Source organism: Rhopalosiphum maidis, chromosome 2, assembly GCF_003676215.2.
Source record: "Rhopalosiphum maidis isolate BTI-1 chromosome 2, ASM367621v3, whole genome shotgun sequence".
In the NCBI taxonomy this organism is placed as follows: Eukaryota; Metazoa; Arthropoda; class Insecta; order Hemiptera; family Aphididae; genus Rhopalosiphum; species Rhopalosiphum maidis.
Genome location: NC_040878.1, coordinates 5,207,553 through 5,233,632, shown reverse-complemented (window position 1 = coordinate 5,233,632; position 26,080 = coordinate 5,207,553). Strand labels below are relative to the sequence as shown.

Sequence of the window (26,080 nt, the reverse complement as noted above, 5' to 3'; positions counted from 1 at the left end):
TGATAATGTATGGATATATGTATACGGCACATATTGCATTCATAATAATATATACATATTATAATATCATATAAAATAATAATATACACGTGTATGTGCGATTTATGAAATCCAATAATTACTGTTATCAAATATTCCTCTACACATAGGTATAAGCGGGTTAGTATACCTGCAGCAATACAATATATAATTTGTGTATTAAATATAGTTTTAGAATATCCGATGTTGGTGCATAGGTATATTATGGACAGCGCACCGTGGGTAAGAATGAATAACTCAATTTGATAAAAAATGTTCGATTATTATTAGATATTAGAGGTACCTACGCTATTTTGTAAAAAAAAAAGAAATATTTTCTGCATAATTTTTAATTGTATACAAAATACAAATACTTGAATTTATATTTTTCTTATTTTAATACAGTGTACTCTCGATTATCCGTGGGCGGATTATCCGTAATCTTCCGCGGAATCAATACAAAAAAAAGAAATATATATCTGTACAATGTACATTGTACATTGTATTTCATTATTAGGCATATTCAATACCTACAGGAAAAACAAGACGATACGACCCTGTGTGACAAAATGTTGTTAAAAAACTTCAATTACAAGTTTAAAAGAAGTGTTTTCAAATAAAAAAAACAATACAACTTGTAACTGATTTTTTTTGCATATAAATAATTTATAATTTTTTATTATAAAATTTAAAATACATATTTTGGTAATATGATAATATGAATGTTTAAATAAAAATAAAACAAGCTCTAATTTGATTTTCCTTAAATAATACTATTTAAAATTACATGATTTAATTTTTTTAATAATACATAAGTAATTATTGAATTTTTCGGATTATTCATGGAATTTGCTTTAGCTATTTGTGGATACCAAACCGCCCTATTCCGCGGATAATCGAGAGTACACTGTATTTGTATTATCAAATGTCAATGAAAAATAAAATATACATTGTTTATACATAATTATATATAATATAGATAAACTAGTCATTTTTTTCGTTTCCTGAAAATGAGTGATTTTGACTTACTTGCACCGTCCATATATATAATAGGTATATAGAAGAAACTGAGATTTGAACGGTCATTCGTACAATAAATTGTTCTTTGACTTTCGGTCTATTTCATTATTATTAATATATAAGTAATAGATATACATATAAGTTCATATATATTTAATGCTCCTCATATTAATTTACTGACATGCATACATAAATACATTATTGCATTATATAAATATGTTTGTGCTATATATTAAATATGAGGACTAGCTTATTCGTACAATTATATGTTAATTTTTACTTGTCTATTTGACTCTAAAATAGTCTAATATAATAAAATATCGCAGCTTTAGCTTTGAATCTACGATTTTTTTTTCTTGCAAAATATCATAATTTCAAATTATATGCGAACCCATTTTGAATTTATATACAATAGTGCAATAGTGCATATAATTTGAGCATTGATGAACGCTGTTTAAACATTATGAATATAATATAATTTGGTTATTAGTACTCGGTATATAATACCATATTATATTATTATTGCATACCTATTATATCATCTTGCAAACCTTAGGTGGCGTAGCCATTGGGAAATGGGGGCACGACCCCTACCTGTTAGTCAGTTAATGCAGTTATATAAACATCACTTGAACAAAATATAAATGGTTATAACAGTCTATAATGTATAATATATAAGTGTATGTAAGTTCTAATGAACTACAATTATTATGTTATTATTATATACTATTTATATACATATATAATTTAAGTTATTATAGAAATATTTTTTGATGCTGATATTAAGTCGCCATCAATATACTTTGTCACATAACTTTACTTTCGTATGAACATAGCGGCATAATCGTTTTTAATTTTTAATTGTGTAACATTATTATGTGATGGGTCTAATGAAGATGTTAGTACAATTTTAAGTTATGTAAAGTTTGTTTAATAACTAATCAATTGTTAATTATAAATAGGTATATAATATAGTAAAAGTAGTTAATAGTTGTAAATTATAATAAATGACTTATAATTTTTACGTTTAGCTTTGCCATATTATCATACTCTAAAATCCATACAATATTTACCTTCCCACACACACACATATATTATGCTTTAGTGTAATACCAACTTATACCTGTTTGCATATGATAATGGCGCATATTAATTTATTATGAAAAAATGTATGCGAATAAATAGATGATGGTATTAATTATATTATAATAATATAGCGACAAGGATATCTGTGAAATTAAATCATTTCATCGATACCTATTTATAATATATATATATATATATACTTTTATTACTTATAAAATCCATAATATGTTTATATCAATATACTATACCAACTGATTTTGGGTTTTCGCATGTGTATCGTGTACCTTGTACTTACATACAATTACATACAATTCTTAAGGTGGAGGAAATAATATTGAACAAAATTCAGTATAATATGCATAAAAGATGTAACCATATAATACTATATTATAATACTATAATATATATACCTAATATTATGATCCAAGGGCTAAAATATTAATCCGATATGATATACATTATAAATAATACTTATAAGTGAAATTCATATATTATATACCATCATTGTCAAATAATGTTAACTCACCGCGCTATTTTTGGTGCATATAATTATTATTAATAATACTATAAAAATTAGGTATTTATTATGTAGCACCGATGTAAAATATTATTGTATGTATATATTACTCGTATATCACATACATAGGTAATGTACAATTGTTGAATATTTTCACCAAAATGCTGTTAATTTCCGGGTAGATATATATAATAAATAATACAATATAATACCCAGTTCCATCATATTATATATAATATTAACAGTTACATTATTTTGATCGCAGTATTTACTTTTTATATTTATAGGTACATTGTTATTTATTTTTTACTTTAAAATAAAACAATATTTATGACTTTACAACGGATGCCGCTAACATAAAATATGTACTTGTGGTATATATATACACACACAGACAAATAATATATATATTTATTTATATTTACATACATATCGTATATATATCTACCAAAATATAACAAACAATTTACATTTTTTTGCAATGTGTCATTATACTATCACTATTTCCGCTAAGGTGTGTCATAGTATATTATCATAGTGTCTATAATAGTAGGTATATTACAATACTATAGCTAGTCTATGATGTATAATTTATGTATATGTAGTATATGAATCTAGAATTAGGTTCTTCCTATATTAATATTTAAAAATATTTTATATCTCTTTGGGTATTATGTATATGTTATGAGTATAGCGGTGTATTCCTCTCGCGAAACAACAATACAATTGTAACTTTTAAGAGTTACAATTTTAAACTGTATAATAAATAATATAATATAATATTTTAGATTTGGGAGACTAGTGGGTAATTTATGATTTTTAACTCATTAATAAGATAAACTATAGCTAGATGTGTAATAACTTTAATCTCATTTTATTCATCTTACGTGTAGTATAGTATATTATATAGTGTGATGTATAGATGTTTAAGTATATACATTATACATTACACATTTGAAAGAAATAATAAATTTATCAAATGTGAAAAACAATGTTCTTATTATACCCTATTATTGCTTATTGAGATTTTTTTAAATATAGGTATATATTTTTATGATACGAGTATAATAGTTATATATAGATTTATTTTATTAGTTGTTTTAAAATACGAAGTAATTCCAAAGCAAATAAAATAAAACAATAATAGTTCATGAACTCATATAATATACATTTAAAAAATTAAATAAAATAATAATTATTACCTTTTTTTTATTTGCAATGTTTCTACAAATAAACGTCGTATAATAGACGTACGTGTATAATAGGTATAGGTAAATATTATATGTATACCTTATTTTTTTTAAATTGTTTACTAGAAGTAAGGCTTCAATATCACAGGTCATTAGCCTAGCGTGAATTACAAATAAAAATGAGAGAAAAAAAGAGAAACTTACAAATTGTATTGAGACTTAAAGACTACGGAAAAAGATTTGTACATTGTTAAAATTTGCTTATATGAGATTAATTTTGGTTAAACATATGATGAATTTAGAGATGTTGTTTTCGTTGACTGCTTCTTATATGTACCTTAGTATGCTTCAATACATGTAATCATGAAAGACAATATAAAGTAATATATATATATATATATATACTGTTATGATTTTAACTTTGTTTGAAAAATATGTTGTAATTTAAAACTGTTTTTTGGAAACCTTTCTGTTTGCAATAAAGTTTAACTTTTTGATCTATTTTTCCTCTTTGTGTGTATAACATTTAGTTTCGTATAGCCTAGATTACGCAAGGAGAAGGGTATTATTATTATTTACAGTGAGTTATTTATCCTTAAGAAATTTCAGTGTAATAAAATGTGTGTAAGCACATATATACACTATGCGACACGCAGTAGAAACATATCATATATATTATACTGACGCGTATAGATAAACGATATTTTGGTAGTCCATCACAACAATAACAATATATAATAATACACGATAATTGTTTTATATTGGTTGAGGTGTTTATCGTGGCAACTAATAAACATGTTAAAGATTCCTGCAATTTATCAAATGACGATGAATGTTATATTACATGGGTAAAATTAGTAAATATATATATATATTGATATTATAGGTATACCACCTACCTATATAAATAGTAAATACATATGGCGACAGACTGATATCGTATACCTACATATATCGTAATATATATATTATGAAGATTTAAATTTGTATTTTTTATTAACATAATATAAAACGCATGGAATTTTAAGCGTGATAATTTAATAACTTCCAAAATAATATATATGTAATTACCATGTTTATTATATGCAGCAGTTAATGCGCATTGAGTTAGTCCGAGAGTTGGGTGCATACAAAGTTATATTTATATTATATACACGCATTTTTAATTTGCAATAAACAGATGGGCATAATTTATTATCGATTCGTCAAATCGAATTTACTCTTACTCCGGGATTAAGAAAATATGCATGTAAACGTTTTAATGCGAATTCATATTTTTTGCGGGAATTCTAAAATAATATAATTATTTCGGTCATGGAATCCATAGTATATAAAGCATATACCAAAAAACATTCGCATGAACTTTTAATTTTATTCGACATCTAACTTTGATATTTTAGGTGCATATTATAAACCCGTTTCCTATGATGCGCATTAATTGCAGTTGAATAAATAAACGTGGTATATGTCATATTATTATACCTACGTAATATTATAATACGCACTCGAGTATAGCGGAAAAGGACCCACCACCACACCACAAACCCGTCAATTGACGTATATATATATAATATAGTAGCGATCGGATCGTGGAACCACTAGCTGCAGCATTTGCCGTATACATAATTAAATGCAGTAAATCACGGCGAACCGATTGTAACGACTGCACCATGAGCAGCATCAGCTGCAGTAGTGCGAAGCGCGCGTCGGGAAACAACAGGTAGCTCCGCGGTATCCTATACATTATTATTATTATTTATTATAATATTATTATACCGCGTAAACGATTTTCGTTTTTATTACAAATCAATTACGGACCTTACAACACACGGTAATAGCGCAGAGGAGGGGTTCGCGTTGTCCCACTGGTGTGCCGATACGCCGGGGCCACGCCCATTTCATTCATGATGCCCCACAACGTCGTCTCGGGCCGCCGCCAGTCCGGTTCACGGGGGCCGCCGCAACCAGTTCGAAAACCATCGTCGCGGCACACGAACTGCTCCGCGCGACCTGTCCGCCGGTGAACGATAATAATAATATTGAAAATAATATAATATCGACATACACACACAAGGAAACGACAAAATAATATCGTTTTTTTTTTTCGTGCGTTTTTCCGCGTTATTGTGCAGTTTTATTTTCGTTTTCCGTATATTACACAGAAGTTTTAAATATTAATTTTATTTTTTTTTTCACGTTTTTTTGTTGTCGTTGTTTTATTCGTTTTTGATTTCGTCGCGTCCGCAGTTTACACACTCTTCTGTCGGTTCGTTCGTTTTCGAGAACGAGAAAAAAAAAATCGTTATCATTTTTCTTTCGACGTCTGCGATACACGAAGGTCGTATGTACACAGCCTACATGCTAGACGCTTTGGATTCCGTCGTTTCGTCCGTAGCATGGAATTGTCCTCGGTGAATTGTTCGCCCCGAGATCAAATCGTTCCCGACTCTTGTAACGGCAATAATTGGGCGAACGAACAGTTGGACTTTAATTGGCAAATGCAGGTAAGTCACGAGCGCACAGCGAATTATATTATTGCTGCACTATAACCTATTATTTCTATATGCCTATATATATATATATACACGTTATTACACAACTCGACTATTATAATATATACGCTACTGTCGGGTGATGTTTTACAAACAATTTCCCACTAGACGAATCGCGATTTTATTTAGATTTACGACGAGATATGCGGTGCATGTAGTAGATCGTTAAAACCAGCGTGTTTCCGTTTGATTTATCTATTTAGCTGCGGTATATCAACCGGTATAGCGCGCAAATAAATGACGTACCTATGGCCACATATATATAATATTATCAACTTGTGTTATACTGCTTAAGACGATGTTGATCATTAGTACATATATACACACACACATATATATATATAGGTACTAGGTGTTACGTACTTTTTCCTTAATTTATTAATTGTCGCTATATAGAGTTTTTCTACTTTTTCCAATAGAACAAATCCTATGTACGAGTAGTACTCGCCGGTAATACCGATACATAATGTTTTAAATTGTTTACATAATACTCGTACTTCGTGATGTCAATAAATTGATAGTAGTCGCTATACTGTTATGCTATAGGTATATAATACTAGTTCTGGTAAAATTTCCATTTTGCGAAACACATTCTTTTGGTCACGTTTTCATGATGTACCTATGCACTATACAAATACTTACACCTGATATCTATAAATGGATAATTGGTTATGTTAACATCAAACTGGATTTTAATAAGTTTGTCAGATGTTGAGCATTTTCTAAGTAAAAAAAAAAAAAAAAATGTTCAACTAACAGTTTTTTATCATAGATAAGTATCTTTTGAATTTTATTTAATCGGAAATAGAAGTAGATACATATTTTATAATAACAATAGAAATTGAAAATAAAAACTTTTTTTATAAATGTATATATATAAATTTTATGAAACATATAATATCCTATTTTGTACAGGTATACTATTAAAATTTTCTATTATTGATTAAATTAATTAATTGGATAACAGTTATCATCGTTTAAAATTTAAATTAAAGTACCTATATAATATTATAATATCCATTAATATTTAATTTATTTTAATAATATAATAACTCCAGCTTTAAAATCTTCATATAACCGACTATCTGTTTTTGGTATTTGTTCTTTATTGTAGTTAACATAAAAATAACTCATATAATACATATAATGAATTATATTATCGTACTTGTTATTAAAGCTGGTGAAGTTTAAAGTATATAGATATTTATTGATGTACGTGACGATATTTTGAGTCGTTTCGTTCAAATAAAATAACTTAAATTGATTACAAATATTCAAATCACATAATATAAACAAAATATTTGAACCTTACATTACTTTAATTTATATAAGAAAAAAAATAATAGCTGTTATTTATTATATAGTGTATATAAGTTTCTGTCTTATTATGTATTCATAAAGCAAAACATTGCATTTTATGCGTTTATATTGGCATGTTTTCTTTTGAATATTTTGCTTTTGTAGCCATACATATAAATTATAACGAATTTATTTTAAAATTATACAATAATAAAAAGAAATAAAATTATTCTACCAACACTTTTCGAAATTGTATCCATTATTTTGAAAGCAATGAAAAATATTGTACTAAATTAATTTATAATTCACAACTCACACGATTATTTTTTGTGTAGGCATTGCTTTTTATAACTTCATTTTATACAATCATCTTAAAAATATCTGTCTCGCTTAACTGTTTATAACATTAGAACATATCATATAGAGTGTATATATCTATTCTAAGGTCTAAAATGTTTTTATTAATATTAATAGTTATAAAGTTATTTACAATTTTCTCAAAGTATAAAATATGATAACCATATTACTGATATTAAAAAAAGATAACCATTCAATAAATTGCTTTTATTTTTAGTTAAAATTGTTATTATATATATATTTAAATGCACATTGAAAATTTGAAAGTTGTAGCTTTGGTTTAATACTATATACATAGATAATTCAAGTAAAACATATGTCTAGATTACCTATATCTAAACAATATATTTCTGAAATAACCTATATACACTTTTAATGCGTTATTTCGTTTTCTTAATTAATATTATACAAAATATTATAATATAGATACATAATTATAGCCGAGATGCATTTTAAAATTTAAATTATAAAAATAGAATAGGTAGGTTCCCTCCAAGTTGAATAATAATAATTATTTTATGATATTCGTATACCTATATCCTTTTAACGAAATACGCATTATTTTCTAACTATCACTTTATTATAGTACCTATTCCATATTTGCAATTATTATATTAAAAAAACAACAATTAATTTGCGTGGGGTTAAATCGTACATAAAAAATTAATTCAAAAATCTGTACTCACTCATTAGTTTCAAAATGAAATGTATAGATGTATAAAAAAAAGCGTGAAAAAAACTATAAATAAAATATGTTATACTTGCCGGGTCATTATCATAAAGTATAGTAGGTTTTATATAGCCAGATGTGTATAGTATCAAAAAAATCCTAGTACCAAAAAGTAAGTACTTATTATAATATGGAGTTGTAAATCATGCGGGTCTTAAATAATATCGCACGGAGTGCCTGTAAAACATAGTTAGGTATCTAATATTGTACTACTATATAATAATAATAATAATATGCAATATATGTGTTTAATAACGGCGTGTGCTATACCTAAATATTATAATATATACGATACGTACGACTTGTACCGATTACGGGTACGCGTAAACGTATAGACAAAATTTAGTCACCACTGGTCGGACAATAAAATAATAGTAATTAAAATACAAAACTCGTAACAATAATAATAATAATAATAAAAAAAAAAATATTATATACGTGTCGGTACTCGGCGGTGTATATTATCGGTGGTAATCGATCGGATCAGGTTTTATCGTCTGCACAGCAGAGTGTATATTATATTATTATTATATATACAGGAACCGACCTGCCGCCGCCGCCGCCGCCGCCGATGTTGCTATACATCATATATACGCGTGTGTAATAGTATTATATACAAGATTTTGTACACAGTCCGGGAGGCGTAAAAACACGCTCGTGTTAGCAATATATAGGCTATATATATATATATAATACACCTATACGGTGTGTATACATAATAATGTATAGTATGACCGTTAATAGACACGACGAGAAAATCTAACCCACCTTTCCGCGGCAATTTATTGTTTTCAATAAGCAAATTACTGTAATTATATATACCTAAATAACTACGTATATAATATTATCCGTACGCGCATACCTATATATTATATGTACAGACCTACTCGCGGGCTTCCGGGCGCTTCCCGTCGCGCGCGTCTACGCGGTGCGACGAGCGTACAAACGACAGCAGCGCAGAGCTGTAGGAAATGCGCACGGTACACGTCGTATAGCGAGAGACGTATAATATTACGCGTATCCGTGCGGGGCGATCACAGTGTACGGAAAATACGAGTGATTGTAATTTTTTTCTCGTTTTGCTCCGAATTCGGAAACATGGCGGTTTTCACACGCATTGGCCGCGGGTTCGCGGTCGAAGTATATATACCGATGTACATAAATAGATATCATATTCTTTATTTTTTACCTCCGACGGCCGACGATCGTATCAACACCGCCGCGCACAGACTCCGATCTCACGCAGGCATTTCAATAATACCGTGCACATAAATGGGGGTACCTACTCCGAGTATACTCGCTACCACACTTCTCCGCGACGGAAAATCTATCGTTTCCGATAATCGGTTTAATGCGCGGCCGTCCGTTTTAATGCATATGAATTATAATATTATATAGTATTACGATACCCGTGCGCGCGCACTAATGGCTAATACTACAGTATACGTACAACTCTTACAATTTATTACGCGCATCATGTCAGTGCGATACAAACACGATATAGCTAGGTATATAATATGTACATATTCCAGAGTCCGGATCCGTTCTCGACGGGTATTATACCTGTATACACCTACTGCAGATCATGTGCAGGAGAATTAATCGACGGAAAACGTTTCGATTTGTGATTATTTCATTAATTCTATGAGGTTTTAGTTTGTTTTCTATCGAGTTCAAATCACGATGTTCACTTATTATCCTCGCGGGGAATATATTATTTTATTCGTGTTGCATAATGATATTATATTATCACAGAGACGCCGTAGAGTATAATATTTTAAGACTGCGCGTAACCGGCGAAAACCATACAAATGCAATATCGAACTGTCAATATCTCGATATCAATTAAATATGTGTATATATAAAGATTGCTAAATCCCGTGACAGTTTTTTCTTCTCGTTTTAGTCCTTGACCGAGTGCTATGGGTAAAAAAATCTACTGATTAATTAAAAAACACCATATAATGTGTATATATAGTGTCTGTATTTATACACAGATATAATATCGATATGATATTATGTCGTGCATTAAAATATTTACCGCTGTAATATCATATTATATGTGTTATGGCCATTTATGTATAATAGTAGTGGACGTTCGAAAATTTATAAGCGGACCTACGCACTAATATTCACCCACGCGGATTTCTTTGGTAAAAATCTATCTAATAAAAAAAAAAAAAATGAAACATCTATCATACATCCGATGGTCTGAAATTGCTTAAAATAATATAATATTGACTATTGATTTTATATTTATTAACTGTAATTCATTGAGCATAATGTATACGACGTTATTTTCATAAAAACTCCAACTTATTATTATTATTATTATTATATAATTTGAGTGATGTACTCAATAACAATGTATAATGAGTGATATATTATATATCGAATTGATTTTAGTTTTGATTGCTCCCGTTATATATAATATTGATTTATACAGCAGTGTATCGTCAAGTAGGTATTTTACATACAATATATGCATATTATTATACTATTATTGAACAATGTCGATACATTTTTAAATTAGTTGTAATAATTGTAATAGTATATTATTATAGTGCATTGTATACGTACCGGAATTTTATAACCAATTTCCTGTATTTCCAGCATTAGATAATTGGCCTACTTTATTGTAAACGGTTTGATTATGTTATAAATCGATCATTTTATATAAATAAAAACTTTCGGATATATTTAGTAACTAAATATATTTGAAAGTTTGATGATCCTTTCACTCTTATGTCGTGAACGGGGTAACAATACAAGTTGCAGAGTTATAGAGAACACGGAGCAATAACTTTGATAGTGAACGGAGATTATATATAGCGAATAGTCCATATTTCTAGTTATGGACATTTATACACGATTTCGTTTTCTATTATCCACTTTATTAGGAAGTCGGTCACACATGAGAACACAGCTTCCCTGCATTCTTCTTTCCAATATACATATCATATATATATATATTTCTTTTTTTATCGTAACAACTTCTGGATCATGTTATACATTTTAGACGTGAGAAATGTATATAATATATTATCGTCTATATACGCATGATTAATTTTTGTTACAATTTATGTATGTTCGCAGTTTCTAAACACGTTACTCTATGGATGCGACAAACTGGAAGCGAAGGCAGAGGAGAAGCGGGTAAGTGCGCATGCATTAATTTGCGTATATTTTAAAATGCTTAACACCGAAAAAGTAAAATTGATAAATATTTAAATTTAAAATCGCCTTCGTTATAAATTTTATACAGATACCTATAGGTATATTATGTTTTAGTGCTCGAGAGAAAGGCAGTATTTATATTTAATGGTATTCTTTTATAACAGCGGTCTTGTTCTTAATTAGTGTATGATTAATATACACGTGTTTCTGCAGAGTGTATTTATGTGTTATTATATTAACGGACAACGTTGTTTTAAATATTTTGGTTGTCATAAAAATTAATCACGCGTTTCCCTTGAACCCTTGCCGTTATATATTGAATGTAACTCAACATTTTTATTGTGTTTCATAACGTTCCTCGAACTGTTTCACCGCGTGTTAAAAAAAAAAATGAAAAAACTTTTTACATTCTTTAAGTGTGTTATTGACGGTTTAATTTGTAATTTATTATAAATTTAAATACAAATCGGTCTTCATATCATGTCTTTATACATTATCATTATCATAAAAAATAAAACAAATAAAAACTCGACCTTCTTTTTTAACGGAAATGCATACAATATATATATATATATATATATACGATTTGACCGGAAGCCGTTTAAATAGGTAGCTAATCACACGCTGTTCCCGGAACGCTTTTCATTTAATTTTTTTTTCTAAAACAATAAAGTTAATTTAAAAGCTGCTGTGTGTAATGATGTTGTGACCTGCGTTTTTGTCCTTTTGCGTTACATCATTAGATTCATCACACTTTTTAAACATATTAGTTATTACACATTAATAACGTATATAGGTTATAAGCACATATATAAATATATAAATTATTATTAAGCTCGTTTTTATACCTCAACATTTATAACGTATGTGCATAATATTATGTAATTTACACGACAAAAATATTTTATGTGCTTGTAGTGTTATTAATAATTTTCACAAACATCTATTGCTATAGTTATCTATATATCGTCGCTTCGTCGTTATAACTTACAATTTATTATATATTGTTTAGGTAATAGGATTTTATAACATAATTTATATTATTATTAAAATGGTAACGCACCGTCGTCAATATTCATCATGTACACCATTGGGACCACGCGCGTGCGTTAGTTTGTTGATCATATTATTACTCGCTGGTTGCAGCTACACGTTGAAATTCACAATTTAACAATACATTATGTTATTATAAGTACTTGTAATACGCGGTACACGAGTGTATGATTTTTTTTTTTTTTTTATGTCCATTGCCCGTGACTGACTGGTTGACGGCGATGAAATATGATAAAAGAAAGCGTATTGACTATTATAATATGCATATAGGTACCTATACATATTTACGTTTATGTATGGTAGTACAACAGTGGGTATATAGTATGTAGGTACACTCGTCGAACTTACGGGAAAAGTGAAATAGTAATAACAACTGTCACTATTCGACATAATTTTAATCAATAGATTATTTAATTTTCATCGGCATTACATGTGCCTATTATTGTGTTTGAAAGCGTTTAATTGGGAAATTCTAATATATTCACGCGTACCCGAGTATTATAATATGCCTACTCGAGTACTATACTACGACGATGTGTGCAATCACATATTTTTAGATTTATATGTTTGTAGTTACAAGAAAGGTAATATACAATGGATCATTTAACAGATCGTAACAACAAATGACCACATCCGTGCTAATTTCTCTAAAACACAATAAATACATACACGCATATGCTGCAGGTATCACCTATGATTATATTATATAAATTGATTATTCTCATCCATAATTTAATTCTTTTTTTTTTTTTTTAAATCCTTCTTCCTTTATTCTTCTTTTAAGTATACAATATATCAATTTATTTTATCTGTACGCAGGGGATTTCATAGATTCCTAGAAGTCTTATTTATTTTATTACTGTTAACAATAACTGTTCATTCCCACCGTGAAGTTTTCTCTTTGATGTTTTTGACACGTTTCTTTGGATGTTTAAATTAAAACGTAGAGGTATTTATGCTAATCTCTGATCACTAAATTATATTTCATATTTTCACAATCTCACGTATACCTATATAAAAATTAATAATTATATTTCTTTAACACACGAGCGTATTAAGTTTTTAAAACACACGACGGTTTTATCGTCATATTAATTACAATGTCTTATTTATTTCTTGCGTTGACAACATTTGTATACCTATTTAAAATTATATTTGTAGGATTTAACAGTATTTATTTTCCTACTTATAATAGTATCGAATTAAATATATTTATATGAGATAAATCGAGAGCAGAGAAGAGATAACAATAGTAAACTTAAATTTAATTCTTTTAAAGTCTTATAGTTAAGGAAATACAATTAAATGTACACCTATAGTTAGGTAGATACTGTTGAGTAGTGTTAACATTACTTAAAAATGAATTATACACAATAATTATTTGTATTATTGTCTTTGTTGAAATTGTTTTAATTTTTAAAGATGCTCATATGTTATACTAATTGATTGTAATGAGTATTTTTTAGATTAAAAGAGATAAAAGGTCGAAACCTGTACAAATGTACAATATATATAACGATAGACACCTATAATTAAACAAATAGTCCACTTGAGATAATAAATATGATTGTAATAGTAACTTTGTAATATTCTTATTTGTCTTAGCTCAAATTCTCTGTGTGATTTATGATTCGGAGATAGAAAGAGTGTATAAGAAGTTGCAAGTTAAATTATATGATTAATGCGACATCGCGTTGCGTGCGTAATGTATAAAACGAATGAGAAACAAGTGATCAGAATGTATTACCACTTAACAAATCGTAATAAATGTGCGTCGTTAGCGTTGTATATACATTTTAATTGACCATCGGGAATACGAATTCAATTATGCGATGCGGAACTGCACGAGCTCCTGTATATTGATATTGTTGTTTAATAATGTACGAGAAGTAGGAGGATTATTTCACTGCTAATCCAATCTTAATATTCCGCTCAACAACTCGTAGAAACAATGAAAAGTCTGTTTCGTTGAATTCTTTTATTTTGCAAAGTAAAAAAAAAAAAAAAAAAAAAAAAAAAAAACCAAAAATAATAAATACCTATAATACATTTTATAGTCTTACAAATCTATAGCTCTGTCAAAATCGCAAAGCTATTGTTTAAAATAAAGAAAACTGTACACAAACGAGCAGACAGGTATTCGTTTTTATTATTCAACTCTCGAGTGTCATAATGGGAGATATTTAATGTCGTATCTACACTTTATTACATACTCATATGTAACTATTAGAGCTTATAATAAAGATATTTTACATCGGGATAACAATATTGGTGTTATGACTAATTACTTATCAATGTACCCAACGACGAGTAGGTATTATTTAAATATCTCGAACACGATTATAATAATTACAATTTCTTAATCGATATTCAACCACAATACTTTTAACAAATTCGTCCACTTAAAAACAACTCGTGAATAGAGTTCAATATAACATAAACTGCAGTCAAGTAGTGGAATATATGTAACTAATTGCAGTGTTAAAATATATATATATATATGTACGCCAAAATATGTGTGTGTAAAAGTGTAATACGTATATATGGTAAAGTATATGTAGGTTTGTATAAGTATTACACACCGTACAGTGTACAGTGTACCTACACCCTTGTACATTACACACTGAATGACCGACCGTATTCGTCTTATACTAATAGTATAACGTATGGGTAAAAAATATATGGTATAAATGTCATGACGAATGTGTATTATTAATACGAATTGTGGCATTATCATTGTTATTATAGTTGCAGCTGTTAAATCGCATATACTACCTACGATGCAAACGCATGATAATAATACATAATATTATGGTACCTACGGTATACACAAGTATAGCATATATCTGTTGGTCTTTGGCTAATAATATTTCTTTATAGTATGTTTTGGGCCAAGTCGTGAAACTTCCTCCGTCCTGATACGGAAAAACTAAAGCCATTTAAGGTCAGTATTTCGCGTGTAATATCTAAAATGTTATGAGGAATTTCAAACTTTTAATAATATGGAATTGTAAATTTTCCAAAGTTAAATTGTTAATTTAATGTGTCGTCGAAACTGCGGAAAACGCACAGGTCAGACTTGTAAATAATAATAGTTCGCGCAGGTTGACGGTTTCTTTATATTTTTTACAAATACGAGGACAATATCGTTCGTAGCAATCACGGAAACCGGATGTTTTCAATCAATTGTTTGTTTCTATTACTTTTCTTTCGAATGCAATCCACTTGAGTTAATTACCACTGGGACGGACGTCAAAGGTCACTTGAGCGTGCGCCCGTAATAGTCCATTTGATGTTGTTGGTACCTACGTACAGAATATTATGAAACTCGCATCTGGAGAATATCGCGGTCTTTGCCGGCTGCAAGGACGACTGTCAATCATGCGTGGTCAGAAGGAATGACAAGCGAAAACACAGAGATAGTCAATTATAATATTTTTGTCGTCCGACCATCTCGTATACATACTGGCTTATTCATATACACGGTATACGAAATGATATAATAACTTTAAACATGGTATACTGAGCTCTAAGAACTATTTTCATGTTGATTGATTTTGGCTGTGAAAACGAGTACCTCATTAACAATTATCTCATCCTCATTATTACTTAGAATTAAATAAAATAATATTTAATTAGATTTAAGTTTATGGTTTTGATGACGATGAATAAATAAAATATATACGTATTTATATTGATATTTCAAAGAGTAAAAAATGTCAAATATTCAAATGTATATATAAAAATATATTAAAATCGATATACCAATATTATAGAAGTGAATGAGGTAATGATTGTTACTTTGAGTGTTTTTTTTGTCGAATTTCGAAATATTTACAATGTTATAGTATGTTAAACACTAATTTTTTTTTAAATTTAAATCTTCGCCATAATAGTAACACCTGCAACAGTCCGACATCGCCCAACTTGTTTAGTGTAAAATTACAACAGGTTGGTTATATGTTAGGTAAATAACAACTTACAAGCTCATAATTTGTAAATTTGAATATTTAAATTGAATTATGACAAATGATAATATGGTACTCAAATTTTTCATGTGAAATTAATTCAGATAACATGCAGTAGCTACTGAAGTAATAGCGTGTGTATATTTGTATATGTCTAGCATTATAAGTTAAATTTAATAACATTTTTATTCAACGAAGATATTGTTATATGAATATTAAATAAATAACACGTAGTGAGGTAGAAAATTGTGTGTTTCAAAAGATAAATATATAATACTGACCATTGACGTAACGTTTTCTGCATAATCTAACGTGACCCGATGTACCCGATGTACCCGATGTACCTGTACAATATATAAAAATATGTTTTTGTAAAACAGAACAAGAGCAGAAAAAATTCTACGAAAAAATAAAATAGGTTAACCGTGTGTCTACATAATGCTGATTAATAGCGATGTATAATAATATGCAATATGCCTACATATATCGCGTTGTATATGTACCTATGTACCTATATATATATACCTCTGTGTGTCCCATACGCATTTAAATGGACACATATAATATAACAATTTTATTGGCTGCGTTGCACAGCTGAATGGACCGACGACGATAACGATCTTCTTGCACACGCGCAGGCAGACCAGAAGCCTCGGGCGACATTGACGCTTACATCCGGACGGCGTATATAGTATAGAGGTATACACACATACACGTGTTTGGGCAGATTTTCGAAATGATTTATACGACGGTTTTCGCCAAAAACCCACTTGTTCACAAACAATGAGAATAACACAACGACGAAGTACGGTGGGCGTATATGTACAGTATACAAAGTGACAGCTCACGCGACTTAAAAAAAAAAAAAAAACAACAACAACGCGTTATTGGAATATTTCAAGTCTTATATGCTACACGCGCACATGTAGGTATGTATAAGACCAACGAGAATGACTTCAGATGTTGAACCGCGACGGCGATAAACGTGTGCTGAGCGTAAAAGTTTTCGCCGAAGCTTATAAACCATATACCAAGTCAGTATACATAAATAAACGAAATTTTGTCTAAACACACTTTTGGACGGCGGCGGAGGCGGTTGAAAACCTAAAACGGTAAACACGTATTTCTGTGTTATAATATTCACCAATGACGTGTACGCCTATAATTCATAATTTTTAATAAAATATTAAATTAATATAACGTGTATAGACGTATTTTTACGTGTATATTATAATATGCCTGTTATAAACTGTACAATTTTCGTTGTACCTTCGCATCAATAACGTTTATTCTCCAATTTGTTCGACTTATCTGTAATGGGTTTATAAATAATATATGTAATTAAAAGTCAAAACTTCGTCCCGGTATTATTATAGTGTTACAATGAAACGCTCCGTTCAAATTGTTATTGCCACTAATTAACGCGGTTTTTTATTTTTTTTTTTTCATTTTTATCACGACCCAGTGTCAAAAGATCAAGAGATTTCGGCAAATCGTATACACAACGATAAACCGACCGAGTGTACCTACAACGGCTAATGCAACACTATAATGTTATATACGCGTACGTCGAAGTCACGGGTTCCGGAGAAAAAAAAAGTCTATATCATATATTATATAGATATCAGCTGGTATTACTATTATGTAGGTATCCCAGAGGTGTTGATTTATAATAATATATTATATGGTCGTATTATTATATGTGTGCTTACTGCTTACCAAGTGCGCGTGCGCGCGTGCATGCGTGCCCGCTCGCACGCGCGTATAATGTTGTGAGCACCCGTGTGGCTGTGTCTGTACACACACGAAACACGACGCAATAATTTGTAACAATTATTGTGGTTTGCGTTCCATACGCCGACCTCGACGCCGATTGATAATGATGAGTATCAAAGAGCTGATATAAACTTCTCGAGTATTTAACGGTGATAAACAATTTTCCTGAATATAGGTCCAACATTCGTGTCGGTTATGAAACCGACAGCGTATTTCGCTAACGCGTCACACATGTGTACCCAACTATATATAAGAGTGTTTCAAGATAGGATTTTTCGTTTTGTTTTTATTTTTAATTGATTTCCTACTGCGCTTTATATATATATATATATATATAATAACGTATAAAGCATAATTCATGATAAGCAATGACGTTAAATAGTAATGATATAGGTATAAAAAATAAAATCTACGAATTTGGTAAAAAAAAAAAAAAAAAATACGTGTATCAATTAATTATTTATTTTAAAAATTGAACTTTGGGATACTGATGATTAAAATCATACAGTTTTGACGGGTTAGGTAAAATTATTTTTGACCAATAATTTATGAATTGTTTAACCTCATATTCGTTAAGAATTTAAAATATTCCTCGATGTTTAGAATTTACGTTTTTTGTGTATTATAAAAAATTGTAAGTTTTTAATTTATAATTTTGGTATTAGAAATAAGTAGGTACAAATTAAATTTGTAATAAGAATTTTTTCAAAAAATTTTAACGAATTAAAATTTAAAAAATAATTCTATTAATATCCATTGGTATCAATATTTATCTAAATACTAAAACATTTACAAAAGAAAAATACTGACTAATAATATATATGACTACTAATCACGAATACGTTAATCAGAATTTTCATACTATACCTTCTCAGAATTCCATCTATTTTTTATTTCATTGAATAATAACCATATCTATAACAGAGAATTTTAATTAACCAAATAATATAGGTACCTATATACACAATTTCATTAATCAAAATACATTAAAAAGTTTTAGGTGAATAAAAAAAGTGAATTACTGTAGATGTTAATACAATTTAAAAAAAAATAAGATTTCTTTCTTTTAATACAGCTTAAAGTACATTTTGATTACTACATATTATTCAGGTACGTATTTCGCTTTAAAAAATAATATGTATATAACTTTGCTGGGTACCTAACCAATGTTGTTTTTATGACCGTCACGATTCTTACGTCAACCAAATCGATAAATTTATTTTGTTGTATAGGTACAACTGTTAGTAAATAATTAACACAATTTTTATCAGCACATATGCAATACTTAGAATATTATAGTTTTTACTTTTTAGGTATACGAATATTGAAACTATTTATACCTATTTGATTTAGATTAGATAGTAAAACTGTACCTAACCAAATTAATTATAAATAATAAACAACGATAATACTTACTCTGAATAATTACATAATAAGGAAAAAATACTCAGAAACATAATTTCAAATAAATACCTATATACAACAACAACGGAATGATAGACACAAAGTAAAAAAAAATTGGAACAACGTACAATGCAATTTAAACAACCGATATACTATAGTATTGCGCAACGAATAGAGTTCGCGTGCAGGACAACTATCAATAATTGATTGTCGTGTAGACATATTTCGTAGAAAAAGATTATAATAATTTTTCATGTCCTATGAATTTTAAAATTCTGCAAGGCGAACGGTATGCAACGCAAAAGCTAAACCGCATTATAAACGTAGTAGGTATAAAATTATAATTAATACGATCGATTTTTTCCTGCGAAATTCGGTTTGAGTTATTTAGACATATTCTCCGGTTTTCGCATGCTTGTCGTTTGTTGTGGAAATCTGAGCTCCCGAGTCTTGCGTCGTACAGCGAAAAACTAATAACAACACGTGCCTTTACACGACAAGCGCGCGCGCACAATTATTTTCGATTCATCATCATTTATTCTATTCGTTCTTTTTCCTCCTCTTCTTATTCTTATCCTTTTATTATTATTATTATTGTACTATGCACGGTCGATTTACCCGTCGAAGCAACTGCCGGCGTGCAGTGTATATAATATTCATAATATACATGTAATATGTATATATATTATATATGAATAATGACCGGTCGGCTTCTGACGGCGGTGACTCTGCCGATCGGTTTGCCGAATCACGAGAGACGATCGGCCGGGCAGAGGAAGAATATCATCGTTGTGTATTGACGTTTCTTTTAATATTTTGCTGCTCTCTCGACCACCACTGCAACCTCCGTCGCCGGCCTCCTCTTTTGGTTTTTATTTTTGTTAATTACAGTAATGAGTGCGGCTTCGGTTCCTGTACAATGAGTGTACACACACACACACGTTCGATCGCGAGTGTATACGATTCTTCGGACGTTTCTGACCGTTACTAATGGACCGCCGTGGCACGGAATGCTTTTAGTAGGCAAACACACGCGCCGACGCTGCCGCCGCAGGTTTTCTGTTTGCGTATACACACACTCACACACACACGCCAAGCGAAGGTACACACGGGCAGCACAGTTCGACCGTTCTCATTTGCATATATACCTGCGGACGACGACGGATCGACGGTTTTCAAAAAAGAGCGTCTCCGGTGATTTAATAAAAAAAAAAAAAAAAAAAAAGTAAACAAAACGTAAATATCATACGAATTCACGCTTTCCCGGGTCAATACGCGCGAGTGACGACGAGACAAAACAGAAATCGGAGAGATTATTTTTGGTCGGACGCAGCAGCAATGCCTAACGGTATGTCTGCAGCAGCAGTACGTCGCGTAAACCAGAAAGGTAAAAAAAAAAAAAAACCGCCACGGATTTATCATACATTATTATATTATATATATATATATATACTATTTATTATTGTTATATTGTACATAATATACGCGTGTTTATCTTTATGCGTTATTAAAAGAAAACTATCAAAGCAACCGGTTTGTAATCAAGTGGCGGTCTCAAGTCGATCTACATAATATTTAAGGGGAAAAGGAACGGCGGTGAGGGTAGAAAACTATGGTCGACTTGATTGTAATTCATGGAAGCATACACATATATATATATACACACGTGCTTCTCGAATTCAGCAATTAGTTATAGGCTTACGGGCACCTATGTGACACCCGGACCAACGGGTTTATCACACACCACGCGTTGGTCACATAATAATATATAAATGTGTGTGTGACCACTGTTACCAGCTACGGATACCCGAACCCAGCCACAATACACCTGCAAACGTCGCTCAGTTTACAAAATATCGTATCTGAAGCGGTTAATCGTTATCCTTGTAGTAGTGGCTGACATTCGGGGAGACTCGTCGAGCACGTGCATGGTTTTCAAGAACAGTATTTCTTGGTACTATCTTTAACCGGTGAGATTTTTTGCCATTTATAAGGATTATTCGTTTCCTCCATATTTTGCAAGTGGCGAGCGTTCAGCATGTATTGCTACTCGTCGTGTTCGATATACTTTACGTGCTTACACCGCCGTCGTTCCGCGGGTCCGTGTTTGCCAGCAGATACGACTGATGGAAACATTTATATTACACATATACATGCAACGAATACATTTTCATTGAGATATTATGCATATATTATGACGCGTGTCTACATACATATAATAAGTACACGACTGTGGATTGCAAATTCAGTAGGTACAACTATGCTGTGGCGTGCGGTTTACCTGCAGTATTGGCTGTTTTGCATAATACGCCTGGTGCCGGGTATGGATGGTACACGTCGCGAGGATAAAAAGCGGAATGACAAACGTTTTTTTATGGTAAACCAAAGCATATCCGACGTCTCACCCGCACCGATTTGAAATCAACACGCATTAATGCTACCGGCGCTATAGGTATATGTACAACGCCTCTCGGTACCTAAATCATAATAAACTAATGGATTAACGGGGCTGCTCAGCTGTGACGCGTACAGATCCTCCAGCAGACACGGCGTAATGTTCTTGCACAGTTGCATACGAAATCATATAAACTACGACGATGGTAGGCATGCACCCCGCGAGGCGCCCAGTCTCGTCGATATAATAATATTATAATGTCGTGTGTGTATATATATATATACAGGAGTAGCGGCGGGAGGTCCTGACGTCTCGGGGGATACGCATATTATATACGACCAATCTATAATATACCAACGTTTTATTTATGATTTTTTTTTCCATATACTCACTCCTCGAATATTTTAAAACGATAACGTGCCCATAGCGTAGTATTGCATTATTGATAGCGGCTGCGGCGAGCGTGATTTTTTCAAACTATTTATTTTCCCGCCACAACGATGATGTATCTACCCGACGTGTACACATATGTATTGACGGTTTGTCGTGTTCGGTTTGTGCGCCGTCTTGGACGGACGAAGGCTTGAATTTTGCCACCGTACACGCCAAATTGCGTCCGACCACCAACGAAGGCGGTCGCGGGTTATGCCCCGGCGGTACAGCCACGTGAGCGTATACACGCAGTCGAGAAATAAATTCGGGGGAAAAAAAATAACCAAACCATTTATCGCTAACCGATTGCTTCTCACTGACAACAACGGTTTAGAAATCGGACTGGCGTATTATAGTGTGCACGCGATTAATTAAAAACGAGAACGACCGGTCGCCCAATCATCGTTGCAGCACACGACGACGAAGAGAATTACACATTTTATAGCGACGCATAATAATAGAATATTATGTTTGAGGTGGTTTTCCGATAGTATCGTTAATACGTCAAACCGACGTGTATAGTATTAAATTATACGCGGAAAAAATTTAAATTAAACTAATTTTTCTCCAAAACGTGTTTTATAAGATACCACACATTTCGATCTGATTGAATCAAATATATTTTAAGCCAATATTCGATGTATCTTAAATAAAGCGTTTAACATAAATTTAAATATCTATACAGGAATTTGTGAGTAATCGATGTAAAAATATCTTAATGCGATTTAATATGCTATATTTAAATCTCAGTCTTATTGAAAAATAAGTTAACGATGCACTCATACAAAGACATTTTATAATTTTATACTTGCGCATTCATTACATATTTCTTTGCTCGTGTGTTATAAACTTATGTTTTCTTGTACATTCTAATCTATGTAAAATCAATCTTTTTTTTTATCAAGTTGCTTATAGTATTACAATAATTTTTATGATACAGAAGTTAATAGTTAAATCATCTAACATCGTTTTGGTTATTTGAAATTCTTATTCATTTTAACAATAATTATAAAACGCATACTTAGTTCCTTGTACCTTTCGAACACAGTAAGTAAACTTAAAAATAATGGTGTTTAATCGTTTTTTTTTCTTCAAGTAAAAATTTCGTAAATATTTTCAATAACTAATTTTTAATCATTGTATTTTTATTCTACATGCTGGATTCATATTAAACCTCGAGCATTTAATTTCGTATTTATTTTATTTATTTTTTGAACTCGAGTGAAGGTAGACACATTTACATACCACCTCTAACAAGTTGTTTCGTTATTACACCGAGATTCCTTTTAGCCGTCGATTCAAAATGGTTACCGCTTTTAAGCTGAGACCCGAGGCATTTGAACCGTCCTGGTTTTTTTTCCTGAGCCTCGTGTCAAAACTTCAGCGTCTGCAAATATACACTCTGATGGCTAATTATAATAATTGTTGCCTTTATTTTTTTTTTCGAATTCGGGATAAACGCATATTGTAATTAGGGCGCATGGACCAAGGATTAGCGCGAACTCGCCTTCGGGACACACACGTCAGTGGAATAATTACCGTCGGGTGGTGTGTATGGTATAACATATAAATATAGGAAGGTATATACCGTGTCGTACACTCGTACGTATATACGCATACGGCAGCCGAACAAGATCTCGTTTATACATACACGTATAATATATGTGTGTATAAGTACATAATATTATATAAACACATATATTTTAATTTTACAAATAGTAAAAATTACGGTATTATATTATATATTATTATGACGGCTGACAAGTGGAAACATTCGTTTCAGAAAACGTATAAACTGTCTGGCGCGAGCGTTTGTCCTCGGGGCAATCAGAAGAATTGGTATTATTACACATACCCGAATATAATATACATAGTGGATATTTGGACCGCGTTCGATTCGAATGAATATAACATTATATTATGTTGCGAGTGGACCTACGCGACTTCTGGGTGTGTACATATATATATATATATATATATATATATATATATATATACATGAGTATATTATACACATAGGAATCATGGGATGCAGCGTCAATCGCAGATTCTCGTTAAACGAATGGTGTAGTGTGATATAATATTGCGAGTGTTGTATATTTTTCATCCCGATACACATAATATGTAATATTTGGTCTACGTCGCGGCTTATGTACGGCGGACCTGAATATAACGTACATCATATATAATCATCAGTTACAAGGCATCGCGGCGTTCCATGTCCACTGCGCGTAAACCTATATAATCTATATAATAATATAATATATAGCCGATTACGTTATGAGTAGAAAAAGAACGATTTCCGTAGCTATTACACAAGGCTCGTACTTGAAAACATAATTCTTACCGCCGGCCTTGCAGTGTTTGCTCTATTATACTAGGCATCCACCTCGGGTAGAGGTATAATACGTATATTATATAATAACAATATATAGTTCGCCCGAGTTTTCTCTGTTTTTCCATCATACCATATTTTCAATGCATTATAATATCTCATCTGCAATTGCAATATAATCACGTGATCATTATACATCTGCATCTGAAATCGGACGATAAATATCCCATGTTTATAAACTATATAAGCAATAATGGTTTTTGAATACACAAAGACGAATTAAAATAGAAGATATCAATTCAATCATATTATTGCGCTTTCATAACAGTTATAATACAAAGCAATATAATTTATTAGAAGACTTCAGTTAACACAAAAACTTGAAATATTTTATGTTTAAAAAAAAAAATAATATAATATGTATATTGTGGCCTTTTGGTAAACTTGAAAATTCTAAAAATCAGAAGTTTAGTAGCTGTATACAAAAAACGGACGAAAAGGGAGAGGGGAATGCTTTCCGGATAATAATTTTGCTGTATAATATTGAAGTACCTACCTAGCGCATGCGATGCGGGTGATGAAATACTAAAGCTATAAATTGTTCGTTGAGAAATGCATCAATACATACGCGATCTGGATACATAATATATATATATATAATGTATAATATAATCCGCATTGAGTGGTGACACTGTACACTAACGTCGTCAACGGAGCATGCTGCACTCGGCGGTGCATTTGCATGTATATATATATTCATTAATATCGTAT

The 26,080-nt window shown here is 30.7% G+C and overlaps 1 protein-coding gene across 1 annotated transcript in view; it reads left to right on the top strand.

Moving 5' to 3' along the window:
• The first annotated feature begins 5,797 nt into the window (after positions 1-5,797).
• Positions 5,798-26,080, top strand: part of LOC113553443 (zinc finger protein ZIC 1-like) — a 90,721-nt gene continuing 70,438 nt past the window's right edge. The window contains exons 1-2 of the mRNA XM_026956775.1: positions 5,798-6,335; positions 11,866-11,925. Of these exons, the coding sequence (XP_026812576.1) occupies positions 6,228-6,335; positions 11,866-11,925 (168 nt within the window). The 5' untranslated portion in view covers positions 5,798-6,227. The remainder of the gene's footprint in view (positions 6,336-11,865; positions 11,926-26,080) is intronic.